The sequence below is a fragment of the Oncorhynchus tshawytscha genome, linkage group LG08 (genome assembly GCF_018296145.1).
Source record: "Oncorhynchus tshawytscha isolate Ot180627B linkage group LG08, Otsh_v2.0, whole genome shotgun sequence".
Classification (NCBI taxonomy): Eukaryota; Metazoa; Chordata; class Actinopteri; order Salmoniformes; family Salmonidae; genus Oncorhynchus; species Oncorhynchus tshawytscha.
In genome coordinates, this window is record NC_056436.1 from 75,040,084 (window position 1) to 75,055,586 (window position 15,503).

Here is a 15,503-nt window from a genome sequence, read left to right on the forward strand (position 1 = left end):
GGCTGTAAGGGTCTGTTCCTGCTCAGACCCAGACCAGACTGGCTGTAAGGGTCTGTTCCTGCTCAGACCCAGACCAGGTTCCTGCTCAGAGACCCAGACCAGACTGGCTGTAAGGGTCTGTTCCCCAGACCAGACTGGCTGTAGACCCAGACCAGACTGGCTGTAAGGGTCTGTTCCTGTTCAGACCCAGACCAGACTGGCTGTAAGGGTCTGTTCCTGCTCAGACCCAGACCAGACTGGCTGTAAGGGTCTGTTCCTGCTCAGACCCAGACCAGACTGGCTGTAGGGGTCTGTTCCTGCTCAGACCCAGACCAGACTGGCTGTAAGGGTCTGTTCCTGTTCAGACCCAGACCAGACTGGCTGTAAGGGTCTGTTCCTGCTCAGACCCAGACCAGGTTCCTGTTCAGACCCAGACCAGACTGGCTGTAAGGGTCTGTTCCTGCTCAGACCCAGACCAGACTGGCTGTAAGGGTCTGTTCCTGTTCAGACCCAGACCAGACTGGCTGTAAGGGTCTGTTCCTGCTCAGACCCAGACCAGACTGGCTGTAAGGGTCTGTTCCTGTTCAGACCCAGACCAGACTGGCTGTAAGGGTCTATGGTCTTCTAAACAGTCCGCTCTACAAGGTTTCTGTGTGCAAGAGAGCAATACTGTAATCGATTGATTGATTAGGAACACCTTTGTTTGGTAAGCTATTGATGTGCCTTTCTGCACTATTTTTGTCCATCTTCAATCAAGTGTTAATGACCTGCCTGTCTGCAAGTGATTTAGCCTACTCAGCTGTCTGGTTTCAGTGCAGAGCAGACAGAACAGCATCATGTATACCAGTGTGCTACGTACATTCAGCAGTGGTCTGACAGACAGTTAGTCAGTGTACTGCTGCTCTCCTCCTACTCAGAAGGACAGCGTTGTCTCGCATTACAACACTTGTCTTTTCATGGAGACACAAAGGTTGTTTCTCTGATGCCATCAGTGGTAAACGGGAAACGTGCCCTGTGCCCACACCCCCTGCACTGTGTTGATGTAGACAGGAAGCACACAGACAGACAGACAGGTACACAGACAGACAGACAGGTACACAGACAGACAGACAGGTACACAGACAGACAGACAGGTACACAGACAGACAGACAGGTACACAGACAGACAGGTAGGCAGACAGGTAGACAGACAGACAGACAGACAGACAGACAGACAGACAGGACACAGACAGACAGACAGACAGACAGGTACACATACAGACAGACAGGTACACATACAGACAGACAGGTACACATACAGACAGACAGACAGACAGACAGACAGACAGACAGACAGACAGACAGACAGACAGACAGACAGACAGACAGACAGACAGACAGACAGACAGACAGGTACACATACAGACAGACAGACAGACTGACAGGTACACATACAGACAGACATACAGACTGACAGGTACACATACAGACAGACATACCAGTGTATAGACAGAGAGACAGGTTGCAGGTGGACAGACAGACAGACTGACAGGTACACAGACAGAGAGACAGGTTGCAGGTGGACAGACAGACAGACTGACAGGTGCACAAACAGAGAGACAGGTTGCAGGTGGACAGACAGACAGACTGACAGGTGCACAAACAGAGAGACAGGTTACAGGTGCACAGAAAGATTGACAGGTGTACAGACAGACAGACAGGTTATAGGTGCACAGACAGACAGACAGGTGCACAGGCAGACAGACAGACGTACAGGATACAGGTACACAGACAGACAGACAGACAGACAGACAGGTGCACAGACAGACAGACATGTTACAGGTGCACAGACAGGCAGACAGACAGACAGGTTACAGGTGCACAGACAGACAAACAGGATACAGGTTACAGGTGCACAGACAGACAGGTTACAGGTGCACAGACAGACAGACAGGTTACAGGTGCACAGACAGGTTACAGGTGCACAGACAGACAGACAGACAGACAGGTTACAGGTGCACAGACAGACAGGTTACAGGTGCACAGACAGACAGACAGACAGACATGTTACAGGTGCACATACAGACAGACAGACATACAGACTGACAGGTACACAGACAGAGAGACAGACATACCAGTGCACAGTCAGAGAGACAGGTTGCAGGTGGACAGACATACAGACTGACAGGTACACAGACAGAGAGACAGACATACCAGTGCACAGACAGAGAGACAGGTTGCAGGTGGACAGACATACAGACTGACAGGTACACAGACAGAGAGACAGACATACCAGTGCACAGACAGAGAGACAGGTTGCAGGTGGACAGACATACAGACTGACAGGTACACAGACAGAGAGACAGACAGACAAATGCACAGATAGAGAGACAGGTTGCAGACAGGTCCCTCTCCCTCTCCCTCTCTCTCTCTCTCCCTCTCTCTCTCCCTCTATATTTCTCTCTCTCTCTATCTCTCTCCCTCTCCCTCTATATTTCTCTCTCTCTCCCTCTCCCTCTCCCTCTCCCTCTCCCTCTCTCTCTTGCTCTCTCTCGGGGCTTTATTGGCATGGGAAAAATATGTTTACATTGCCAAAGCAATTGAACTGTATAAACAAAAGTGACATTTAATGTCTGTCTTCGTGTCTCCCTGTCAGACTGGCCGGTTGTGTGAGTGACCTCTTGTTACCATGACGACCCACGTGACTCTGGAGGATGCTCTGTCTAACGTGGATCTGTTGGAGGAGCTGCCCCTCCCTGACCAGCAGCCCTGCATCGAACCTCCGCCTTCATCTATCATGTACCAGGTACACACACACACACACACACACACACACACAACACACTTCCGAGTTTTCAAATGAATTGCAAGAGTAAAAAACTCTGTTTTTCTCTTTCTCTCAAGGCCAACTTCGATACCAACTTTGAGGACAGGAATGCGTTTGTAACGGGGATAGCTCGCTACATCGAGCAGGCTACTGTCCACTCTAGCATGGTGAGTAGGCAACGTGGAGGGATTGGTTTGGAATGGGGCAGAGGGAGAGGATTTAAGGAGCGGTTTGTAATTGGGCCTATGTGCTTTGTGGACAGAGGCATACTTCTGCTTTTCCATGGGAACATTTAGGGAATGCTTCCCTAGCAACATCATCATTCTCAACTCTTGTCTTGGCACTCACTCACTCACTCACTCACTCACTCACACACACTGACACACAGACACACACACAGAGAGAGAGAGAGAGAGAGAGCCTTGTGTTTTTGGTGTTTGGGTGTTTTATTGTCGTTTTCAATCTGAGGCTTTGGCCTGGTTAGCAGTTTGTGTTGACACACACATACACAACACACACACACACACACACACACACAGACACACAGACACATAGACACAGGCACACACACACACACACAAACACACACACACAAACACACACACTGAGGGATGAATCAGGCAGTCACGAAGCTAGACCTTCTCTTCCTGAATGGAATTAATGGGGAGTGGGATTTGACTGTCAAAGAAGAGGAAACTGTCTTTTAAATAAACTTGATTTCAATCTGGAAATTCCATTCAGTTGAGGCATGTGTTTCCGGCGCCGACAGAGATGGCCGCCTCGCTTCGCGTTCCTAGGAAACTATGCAGTTTTTTTTTTTTTTTTTTTTACGTGTTATTTCTTACATTGGTACCCCAGGTCATCTTAGGTTTCATTACATACAGTCGAGAAGAACTACTGAATATAAGATCAGCGTCAACTCACCATCAGTACGACCAAGAATATGACTTTCGCGAAGCGGATCCTGTGTTCTGCCTTTCACCCAGGACAACGGAATGGATCCCAGCCGGCAACCCAAAAAAACGACTTCGTAAAAGGGGAAACGGAGCGGTCTTCTGGTCAAACTCCGGAGACGGGCACATCATGCACCACTCCCTAGCATTCTTCTCGCCAATGTCCAGTCTCTTGACAACAAGGTTGATGAAATCTGAGCAAGGGTAGCATTCCAGAGGGACATCAGAGACTGTAACGTTCTTTGCTTCACGGAAACATGGCTCACTGGAGAGACGCTATCGGAATCGGTGCAGCCAGCTGGTTTCTCCACGCATCGCGCAGACAGAAACAAACATCTTTCTGGTAAGAAGAGGGGCGGGGGCGTATGCTTCATGGTTAACGTGACGTGGTGTGTTCATAACAACATACAGGAACTCAAGTCCTTCTGTTCACTTGATTTAGAATTCCTCACAATCAAATGTCGACCACATTATCTACCAAGGGAATTCTCTTCGATTATAATCACAGCCGTATATATTCCCCCCCCAAGCGGACACATCGATGGCTCTGAACTAACTTTATTTGACTCTTTGCAAACTGGAATCCATTTATCCGGAGGCTGCATTCATTGTAGCTGGGGATTTTAACAAGGCTAATCTGAAAACAAGACTCCCTAAATTGTATCAGCATATCGATTGCGCAACCAGGGCTGGAAAAACCTTGGATCACTGCTATTCTAACTTCCGCAACGCATATAAGGCCCTGCCCCGCCCTCCTTTCGGAAAAGCTGACCACGACTCCATTTTGTTGATCCCTGCCTACAGACAGAAACTAAAACAAGAAGCTCCCGCGCTGAGGTCTGTTCAATGCTGGTCCGACCAATCTGATTCCACACTCCAAGACTGCTTCCATCATGTGGACTGGGATATGTTTCGTATTGCGTCAGACAACAACATTGCCGAATACGCTGATTCGGTGAGCGAGTTCATTAGAACGTGCGTTGAAGATGTCGTTCCCTTAGCAATGATTAAAACATTCCCAAACCAGAAACCGTGGATTGATGGCAGCATTCGCGTGAAACTGAAAGCCCGAACCACTGCTTTTAATCAGGGCAAGGTGACCGGAAATATGACCGAATACAAACAGTGTAACTATTCCCTCCGCAAGGCAATCAAACAAGCTAAGCGTCAGTATAGAGACAAAGTAGAATCTCAATTCAACGGCTCAGACACAAGAGGTATGTTGCAGGGTCTACAGTCAATCACGGATTACAAAAAGAAAACCAGCCCCGTCACGGACCAGGATGTCTTGCTCCCAGGCAGACTAAATAACTTTTTTGCCCGCTTTGAGGACAATACAGTGCCACTGACACGGCCCGCAACTAAAACATGCGGACTCTCCTTCACTGCAGCCGATGTGAGTAAAACATTTAAACGTGTCAACCCTCGCAAGGCTGCAGGCCCAGACGGCATCGCCAGCCGCGCCCTCAGAGCATGCGCAGACCAGCTGGCTGGTGTGTTTATGGACATATTCAATGAATCCCTATCCCAGTCTGTTGTTCCCACATGCTTCAAGAGGGCCACCATTGTTCCTGTTCCCAAGAAAGCTAAGGTAACTGAGCTAAACGACTACCGCCCCGTAGCACTCACTTCCGTCATCATGAAGTGCTTTGAGAGACTAGTCAAGGACCATATCACTTCCACCCTACCTGACACCCTAGACCCACTCCAATTTGCTTACCGCCCAAATAGGTCCACAGACGATGCAATCTCAACCACACTGCACACTGCCCTAACCCATCTGGACAAGAGGAATACCTATGTGAGAATGCTGTTCATCGACTACAGCTCGGCATTTAACACCATAGTGCCCTCCAAGCTCGTCATCAAGCTCGAGACCCTGGGTCTCGACCCCGCCCTGTGCAACTGGGTATTGGACTTCCTGACGGGCCGCCCCCAGGTGGTGAGGGTAGGCAACAACATTTCCACCCCGCTGATCCTCAACACTGGGGCCCCACAAGGGTGCGTTCTGAGCCCTCTCCTGTACTCCCTGTTCACCTACGACTGCGTGGCCACGCACGCCTCCAACTCAATCATCAAGTTTGCGGACGACACAACAGTGGTAGGCTTGATTACCAACAACGACGAGACGGCCTACAGGGAGGAGGTGAGGGCCCTCGGAGTGTGGTGTCAGGAAAATAACCTCACACTCAACGTCAACAAAACTAAGGAGATGATTGTGGACTTCAGGAAACAGCAGAGGGAACACCCCCCTATCCACATTGATGGAACAGTAGTGGAGAGGGTAGTAAGTTTTAAGTTCCTCGGCGTATACATCACAGACAAACTGAATTGGTCCACCCACACAGACAGCATCGTGATGAAGGCGCAGCAGTGCCTCTTCAACCTCAGGAGGCTTAAGAAATTTGGCTTGTCACCAAAAGCACTCACAGACTTCTACAGATGCACAATCGAGAGCATCTTGTCGGGCTGTATCACCGCCTGGTACGGCAACTGCTCCGCCCACAACCGTAAGGCTCTCCAGAGGGTAGTGAGGTCTGCACAACGCATCACCGGGGGCAAACTACCTGCCCTCCAGGACACCTACACCACCCGATGTCACAGGAAGGCCATAAAGATCATCAAGGACAACAACCACCCGAGCCCCTGCCTGTTCACCCCGCTATCATCCAGAAGGCGAGGTCAGTACAGGTGCATCAAAGCTGGGACCGAGAGACTGAAAAACAGCTTCTATCTCAAGGCCATCAGACTGTTAAACAGCCACCACTAACATTGAGTGGCTGCTGCCAACACACTGACTCAACTCCAGCCACTTTAATAATGGGAATTGATGGGAAATGATGTAAATATATCACTAGCCACTTTAAACAATGCTACCTTATATAATGTTACTTACCCTACATTATTAATCTCATATGCATACGTATATACTGTACTCTATATCATCTACTGCATCTTTATGTAATACATGTATCACTAGCCACTTTAACTATGCCACTTTGTTTACATACTCATCTCATATGTATATACTGCACTCAATACCATCTACTGTATCTTGCCTATGCTGCTCTGTACCATCACTCACTCATATATCTTTATGTACATATTCTTTATCCCCTTACACTTGTGTCTATAAGGTAGTAGTTTTGGAATTGTTAGCTAGATTACTTGTTGGTTATTACTGCATTGTCGGAACTAGAAGCACAAGCATTTCGCTACACTCGCATTAACATCTGCTAACCATGTGTATGTGACAAATAACATTTGATTTGATTTGATTTCCTGCTTTGGTAAAAGAGTGTATTTCACACCGGAGAATATTCACCGTAGTGAATGCATGTGAGGAGATACACAGCAGGCATTTTATGACACACTATAACCATTCTATGTTAGAAACATACAGTGCGTTCAGAAAGTATTCAGACCCCTTGACTTTTTCCATATTTTGTTACGTTACCTTATTCTAAAATTGATTCAATTGGTATTTCCCCCTCATCAATCTACACACAATACCTCATAATGACAAAGCAAAAGCAGGTTTTAGAATTTTTTGCAATAAAAAAAAAAAAATGAAATATTACATTTACATAAGTATTCAGACCCTTTACTCAGTACTTTGTTGAAGTACCTTTGGCAGCGATTACAGCCTTGAGTCTTCCCTTTTGCATTGATGTCAGAGTGATTAGAGGGACAATTGATTGCTGAGTACCAGGCAGTTAGCAAGTTTGGTAGGCTACCAATGACTAGCAGCAGCATCAGAGCTTGGAGAAGCCTAATTACCGTGACTAAACTGTCACGTGGAATTTGACTGCCTTCATGACTCGTGACCACCGGTGTGGCGGTAATACGGTCAGTCTGGTATTATAATAATAATAATAATAATAATATGGTAAGGTCACCACAACAGCCCTATCTAGGACCGATACGAACATCAATGTTCCTAATCTGCTTTCTACTATTTACCGAGAGGCAGGACCTATTTCTATAGAAGAAGCCCATTTTTGTTTACATACACCTTAGCCAAATACATTTCAACTCAGTTTTTTTTTTTTTACAATTCCTGACATTTAATCCTAGTAAAAATTCCCTGTCTTAGATCAGTTAGGATCACCACTTTATTTTAAGAATGTGAAATGTAAAAATAATAGTAGAGAGAATGATTTATTTCAGCTTTAATTTCTTTCATCACATTCGCAATGGGTCAGAAGTTTACAAACACTCAATTAGTATTGCTTCCACAAGCTTCCCACAATAATTTGGGTGAATTTTGGCCATTCCTCCTGACAGAGCTGGTGTAACTGAGTCAGGTTTGTAGGCCTCCTGGCTCGCACACACTTTTTCAGTTCTGCCCACACATTTTCTATTTTCTATTTTCTAGGATTGAGGTCAGGGCTTTTTTGATGGCCACTCCAATACCTTGACCTTGTTGTCCTTTAGCCATTTTGCAACAACTTTAGAAGTATAATTTCCCCCCCTCATGATGCCATCTATTTTGTGAAGTGCACCCCAGTCCCTCCTGCAGCAAAGCACCCCCACAACATGATGCTTCCACCCCCACAACATGATGCTGCCACCCCCACAACATGATGCTGCCACCCCCACAACATGATGCTGCCACCCCCATGCTTCACTGAGGGGATGGGTTTCTTCGGCTTGCAAGCCTCCCCTTTTTCCTCCAAACATAACGATGGTCATTATGGCCAAACAGTTCTATTTTTGTTTCATCAGACCAGAGGACATTTCTCCAAAAAGTACGATCTTTGTCCCCATGTGCAGTTTCAAACCGTAGTCTGGCTTTTTTATGGCGGTTTTGGAGCAGTGGCTTCTTCTTTGCTGAGCGGACTTTCAGATTATGTCGATATAGGACTCATTTTACTGTGGATATTGATACTTTTGTACCTGGTTCCTCTAGCATCTCCACAAGGTCTTTTGCTGTTGTTCTGGGATTGATTTGCACTTTTCGCACAAAAGTACGCTTTTCGCACAAAAGTATGTTCATCTCTAGGAGACACCACAGCTGCGTGGTCCCATGGTGTTTATACTTACGTACTATTGTTTGTACAGATGAACGTGGTACCTTCGGGCGTTTGGAAATTGCTCCCAAGGATGAACCAGACTTGTGGAGGTCTACAATTTTTTTAATGAGGTCATGGCTGATTTTATTTAGATTTTCCCATGATGTCAAGCAAAGAGGAACTGAGTTTTAAGGTAGGCCTTGAAATACATCAGAAGCTTCTAAAGCCATGACATCATTTTCTGGAATTTTCCAAGCTGTTTAAAGGCACAGTCAACTTAGTGTATGTAAACTTCTGACCCACTGGAATTGTGATACAGTGATTTATGAGTGAAATAATATTTCAATTGTTGTAAAAATGACGTGTGTCCTGCACACAGTAGATGTCCAAACCGACTTGACAAAACTGTAGTTTGTTAACAAGACATTTGTGAAGTGGTTGAAATACGAGTTTTAATGACTAAAACCTAAGTGTTTGTAAACTTCCGACTTCAACTGTAACTAACTCATCAGTATGCTTTTTAAAAGACCACTTTTCATCTGTCCAGATGCTCAGAAGCAGGGACAAGCCGGGACACGATCAATCCTTTTCTGTAATACAATGAAGGCAGACTGAAGGCAGACTGAAGGCAGACTATAGTTCAGATAGAGCCCGGTCAACCGTGGGGGCAATAGCATACGCAACAGTATCATCGGCATACAAGTGCAGGTCACAATTGTTTACAGGAAAGTCAATATTATTAATGTAAACATTAAAAAGTACTGGACCCAGAATCGACCCATGCGGGACACCTCATAATGTCCTGGAAACCTGATTTAACTCCATCAGTAGACACACATTGAGTTCTATCTGTCAAGTCATGTTTCAACCAGTTACATACAGCCTGGTCTAGACCAATTGAGGAAAGCCTCTGAATTTGCAATGAGTGATAAGCAGTATCGAAAGCCTTTGACAAGTCAATGAAGAGGGCAGCACAATTTAGCCTTTTATCCATACAGTTAATCACATCATTTATAAATAGGCATAGATATAACCCCTCTGTCTGTTCTCTGTCCCCAGAATGAGATGCTTGAGGAGGGCCATGAGTATGCTGTCATGCTCTACACCTGGAGAAGCTGCTCAAGAGCTATACCACAGGTAACTCTCTCTTTCAATTCAAAGGGCTTTATTGGCATGGGAAACATGATTACATTGCCAAAGTGAAATAGATTAATAAACAAGTGTAATAAAAAATATAAAATTAACAGTAAACATTACACTCACAAAAGAATAAAGGCATTTCAAATGTCATATTATGTGCAAATAGTTAAAGTAGAAAAGGGATTGTTTTCAAATTCTTTGTGGGTCTGTGTAATCTGATGGAAATATGTGTCTCTATTATGGTCATACATTTGGCAGGAGGTTAGGAAGTGCAGCTCAGATTCCACCTCATTTTGTGGGCAGTGTGCACATAGCCTGTCTTCTCTTGAGAGGCAGGTCTGCCTATGGCGGCCTTTCTCAAAAGCACGGCTATGCTCGCTGAGTCCTTTCCTTAAGATTGGGTCAGTCACAGTGGTCAGGTATTCTGCCACTGTGTTCTCTCTGTTTATGGCCAAATAGCATTCTAATAGCATGCTCTGTTTTTTTTTGTTAATTCTTTCCAATGTGTCAAGTAATTATCTTTTTGTTTTCTCATGTTTTGGTTGGGTCTAATTGTGTTGCTGTTCTGTGGGGTGTGTTTATGTTTGTGAACAGAGCCCCAGGACCAGCTTGCTTAGGGGACTCTTCTCCAGGTTCATCTCTCTGTAGGTGATGGCTTTGTTATGGAAGGTTTGGGAATCGCTTCCTTTTTGGTGGTTGTAGAATTTAACTGCACTTTTTTGGATTTTTGATAATTAGCGGGTATCGGTATAACTATGCTCTGTATGCATTATTTTGTGTTTTACGTTGTACACTGAGGATATTTTTAGCATAATTCTGCATGCAGAGTCTCAATTTGGTGTTTGTCCCATTTTGTGAATTCTTGGTTGGTGAGTCTCCAGGCATAAAGGGTAATGGCTTCTATAACTGATTCAAGTAGCCAGATCCTAATTTGTATGTCTGTAATGGGTGCATGTTGGTGGCAGGGAAGTCAGGCGCAGGAGAACGAACTTGGCATAAACAGAGTTATTTAATAAATGCTGACCAAACTCCACAACAACCAAGATGTACAAAATAACAAAGTGGGTACAAAACCCGTCGCACATCAACACTACATAGCACATCAACACTACATAGAACATCAACACTAAATAGCACATCAACACTACATAGCACATCAACACTAAATAGCACATCAACACTACATAGAACATCAACACTAAATAGCACATCAACACTACATAGCATATCAACACTAAATAGCACATCAACACTACATAGCACATCAACACTACATAGCACATCAACACTACATAGCACATCAACACTACATAGCACATCAACACTAAATAGCACATCAACACTACATAGCACATCAACACTAAATAGCACATCAACACTACATAGCACATCAACACTAAATAGCACATCAACACTACATAGCACATCAACACTACATAGCACATCAACACTACATAGCACATCAACACTACATAGCACATCAACACTACATAGCACATCAACACTACATAGCACATCAACACTACATAGCACATCAACACTACATAGAACATCAACACTAAATAGCACATCAACACTACATAGCACATCAACACTAAATAGCACATCAACACTACATAGCACATCAACACTAAATAGCACATCAACACTACATAGCACATCAACACTACATAGCACATCAACACTACATAGCACATCAACACTACATAGCACATCAACACTACATAGCACATCAACACTACATAGCACATCAACACTACATAGCACATCAACACTACATAGAACATCAACACTAAATAGCACATCAACACTACATAGCACATCAACACTAAATAGCACATCAACACTACATAGCACATCAACACTACATAGCACATCAACACTACATAGCACATCAACACTACATAGCACATCAACACTACATAGCACATCAACACTAAATAGAACATCAACACTAAATAGCACATCAACACTAAATAGCACATCAACACTACATAGCACATCAACACTAAATAGCACATCAACACTACATAACACATCAACACTACATAGCACATCAACACTACATAGCACATCAACACTAAATAGCACATCAACACTAAATAGCACATCAACACTAAATAGCACATCAACACTACATAGCACATCAACACTACATAGCACATCAACACTACATAGCACATCAACACTACATAGCACATCAACACTAAATAGCACATCAACACTACATAGCACATCAACACTAAATAGCACATCAACACTACATAGCACATCAACACTACATAGCACATCAACACTACATAGCACATCAACACTACATAGCACATCAACACTACATAGCACATCAACACTACATAGAACATCAACACTAAATAGCACATCAACACTACATAGCACATCAACACTAAATAGCACATCAACACTACATAGCACATCAACACTACATAGCACATCAACACTACATAGAACATCAACACTACTAGAACATCAACACTACATAGAACATCAACACTACATAGAACATCAACACTAAGTAGAACATCAACACTACATAGCACATCAACACTACATAGCACATCAACACTACATAGAACGTCAACACTACTAGAACGTCAACACTACATAGCACATCAACACTACATAGAACATCAACACTAAGTAGAACATCAACACTACATAGCACATCAACACTAAGTAGAACATCAACACTACATAGAACATCAACACTACGTAGCACATCAACACTACATAGCACAGAGAGTTAAATACACAACATGTCATTAATGGGATTGGAACCAGGTGTGAAGGAAGACAAGACGAAGCCAATGGAAAATGATAAATGGATCAGTGATGGTTAGAAGGTCGGTGACGTCGACCGCCGAACAAGGGGAGGGACCGAATTCGGCGGAAGTCGTGACAATGTTACATTTTTCCTTTTGATGGCATAAAAGGCCTTTCTTGCTTTGTCTCTCAGATTATACACAGCTTTGTGGAAGTTACCTGTGGCGCTGATGTTTAGGCCGAGTTATTTATAGTTTTTTGTGTGCTCTAGGGCAACGGTGTCTAGATGGAATTTGTGTTTGTGGTCCTGGTGACTGGACCTTTTTTGGAACACCATTATTTTGGTCTTACTGAGATTTACTGTCAGGGCCCAGGTCTGACATAATCTGTGCAGAAGATCTAGGTGCTGCTGTTGGCTCTTGGTTGGGGACAGAAACACCAGATCATCAGCAAACAGTAGTCATTTGTCTTCAGATTCTAGAAGGATGAGGCCGGGTGCTGCAGACTGTTGATAGTGTAGTGATGTATTAGAGCTGAATTTGTAGCCTCAGGAACACATTGTTTGTTTGCTTCCCAAATAGCATCATATTCCTTATGTAGTGTACTGCTCTTGACCAGGGCCCATGTGGGTAGAGCTGGGTGATTATGGACAGAAATCCATGTTGTGATACATTTCCTGAATTGATGCGATAATGATAAATAGAACAAAATGTTCATAACAGTAATGTGCTCCACAGTTTATAACAGTAATGTGCACCACAGTTTATAACAGTAATGTGCACCACAGTTTATAACAGTAATGTGCACCACAGTTTATAACAGTAATGTACACCACAGTTTATAACAGTAATGTGCACCACAGTTTATAACAGTAATGTGCACCACAGTTTATAACAGTAATGTACACTTTATAACAGTAATGTGCATAACAGTAATGTACACCACAGTTTATAACAGTAATATGCACCACAGTTTATAACAGTAATGTGCTCCACAGTTTATAACAGTAATGTGCACCACAGTTTATAACAGTAATGTGCTCCACAGTTTATAACAGTAATGTACACCACAGTTTAACAGTAATGTACACCACAGTTTATAACAGTAATGTACACCACAGTTTATAACAGTAATGTGCACCACAGTTTATAACAGTAATGTGCACCACAGTTTATAACAGTAATGTGCACCACAGTTTATAACAGTAATGTGCACCACAGTTTATAACAGTAATGTGCACCACAGTTTATAACAGTAATGTGCACCACAGTTTATAACAGTAATGTGCACCACAGTTTATAACAGTAATGTACACCACAGTTTATAACAGTAATGTGCACCAGTTTATAACAGTAATGTACACCACAGTTTATAACAGTAATATGCACCACAGTTTATAACAGTAATGTGCTCCACAGTTTATAACAGTAATGTGCACCACAGTTTATAACAGTAATGTGCTCCACAGTTTATAACAGTAATGTACACCACAGTTTATAACAGTAATGTGCACCACAGTTTAACAGTAATGTACACCACAGTTTATAACAGTAATGTACACCACAGTTTATAACAGTAATGTGCACCACAGTTTATAACAGTAATGTGCACCACAGTTTATAACAGTAATGTGCACCACAGTTTATAACAGTAATGTGCTCCAGTTTATAACAGTAATGTGCACCACAGTTTATAACAGTAATGTGCACCACAGTTTATAACAGTAATGTGCACCACAGTTTATAACAGTAATGTACACCACAGTTTATAACAGTAATGTGCTCCACAGTTTATAACAGTAATGTACACCACAGTTTATAACAGTAATATGCACCACAGTATATATCAGTAATGTGCTCCACAGTTTATAACAGTAATGTGCACCACAGTTTATAACAGTAATGTGCTCCACAGTTTATAACAGTAATGTACACCACAGTTTATAACAGTAATGTGCACCACAGTTTAACAGTAATGTACACCACAGTTTATAACAGTAATGTACACCACATTTTATAACAGTAATGTGCACCACAGTTTATAACAGTAATGTGCACCACAGTTTATAACAGTAATGTGCACCACAGTTTATAACAGTAATGTGCACCACAGTTTATAACAGTAATGTGCACCACAGTTTATAACAGTAATGTGCACCACAGTTTATAACAGTAATGTACACCACAGTTTATAACAGTAATGTGCTCCACAGTTTATAACAGTAATGTACACCACAGTTTATAACAGTAATATGCACCACAGTTTATAACAGTAATGTGCTCCACAGTTTATAACAGTAATGTGCACCACAGTTTATAACAGTAATGTGCACCACAGTTTATAACAGTAATGTACACCACAGTTTATAACAGTAATGTGCACCACAGTTTAACAGTAATGTACACCACAGTTTATAACAGTAATGTACACCACATTTTATAACAGTAATGTGCACCACAGTTTATAACAGTAATGTGCACCACAGTTTATAACAGTAATGTGCACCACAGTTTATAACAGTAATGTGCTCCACAGTTTATAATAGTAATGTGCACCACAGTTTATAACAGTAATGTGCACCACAGTTTCTAACAGTAATGTGCACCACAGTTTATAACAGTAATGTACACCACAGTTTATAACAGTAATGTGCACCACAGTTTATAACAGTAATGTACACCACAGTTTATAACAGTAATGTGCACCACAGTTTATAACAGTAATGTGCTCCACAGTTTATAACAGTAATGTGCACCACAGTTTATAACAGTAATGTGCACCACAGTTTATAACAGTAATGTGCACCACAGTTTATAACAGTAATGTACA

The 15,503-nt window shown here is 43.0% G+C and overlaps 1 protein-coding gene across 1 annotated transcript in view; it reads left to right on the forward strand.

The window, feature by feature from the left end:
* The window catches only part of cyfip2 (cytoplasmic FMR1 interacting protein 2), a 65,354-nt gene that overhangs the window by 21,798 nt on the left and 28,053 nt on the right, over positions 1-15,503 (forward strand). The window contains exons 2-4 of the mRNA XM_042325963.1: positions 2,615-2,764; positions 2,863-2,952; positions 9,813-9,890. Of these exons, the coding sequence (XP_042181897.1) occupies positions 2,648-2,764; positions 2,863-2,952; positions 9,813-9,890 (285 nt within the window). The 5' untranslated portion in view covers positions 2,615-2,647. The remainder of the gene's footprint in view (positions 1-2,614; positions 2,765-2,862; positions 2,953-9,812; positions 9,891-15,503) is intronic.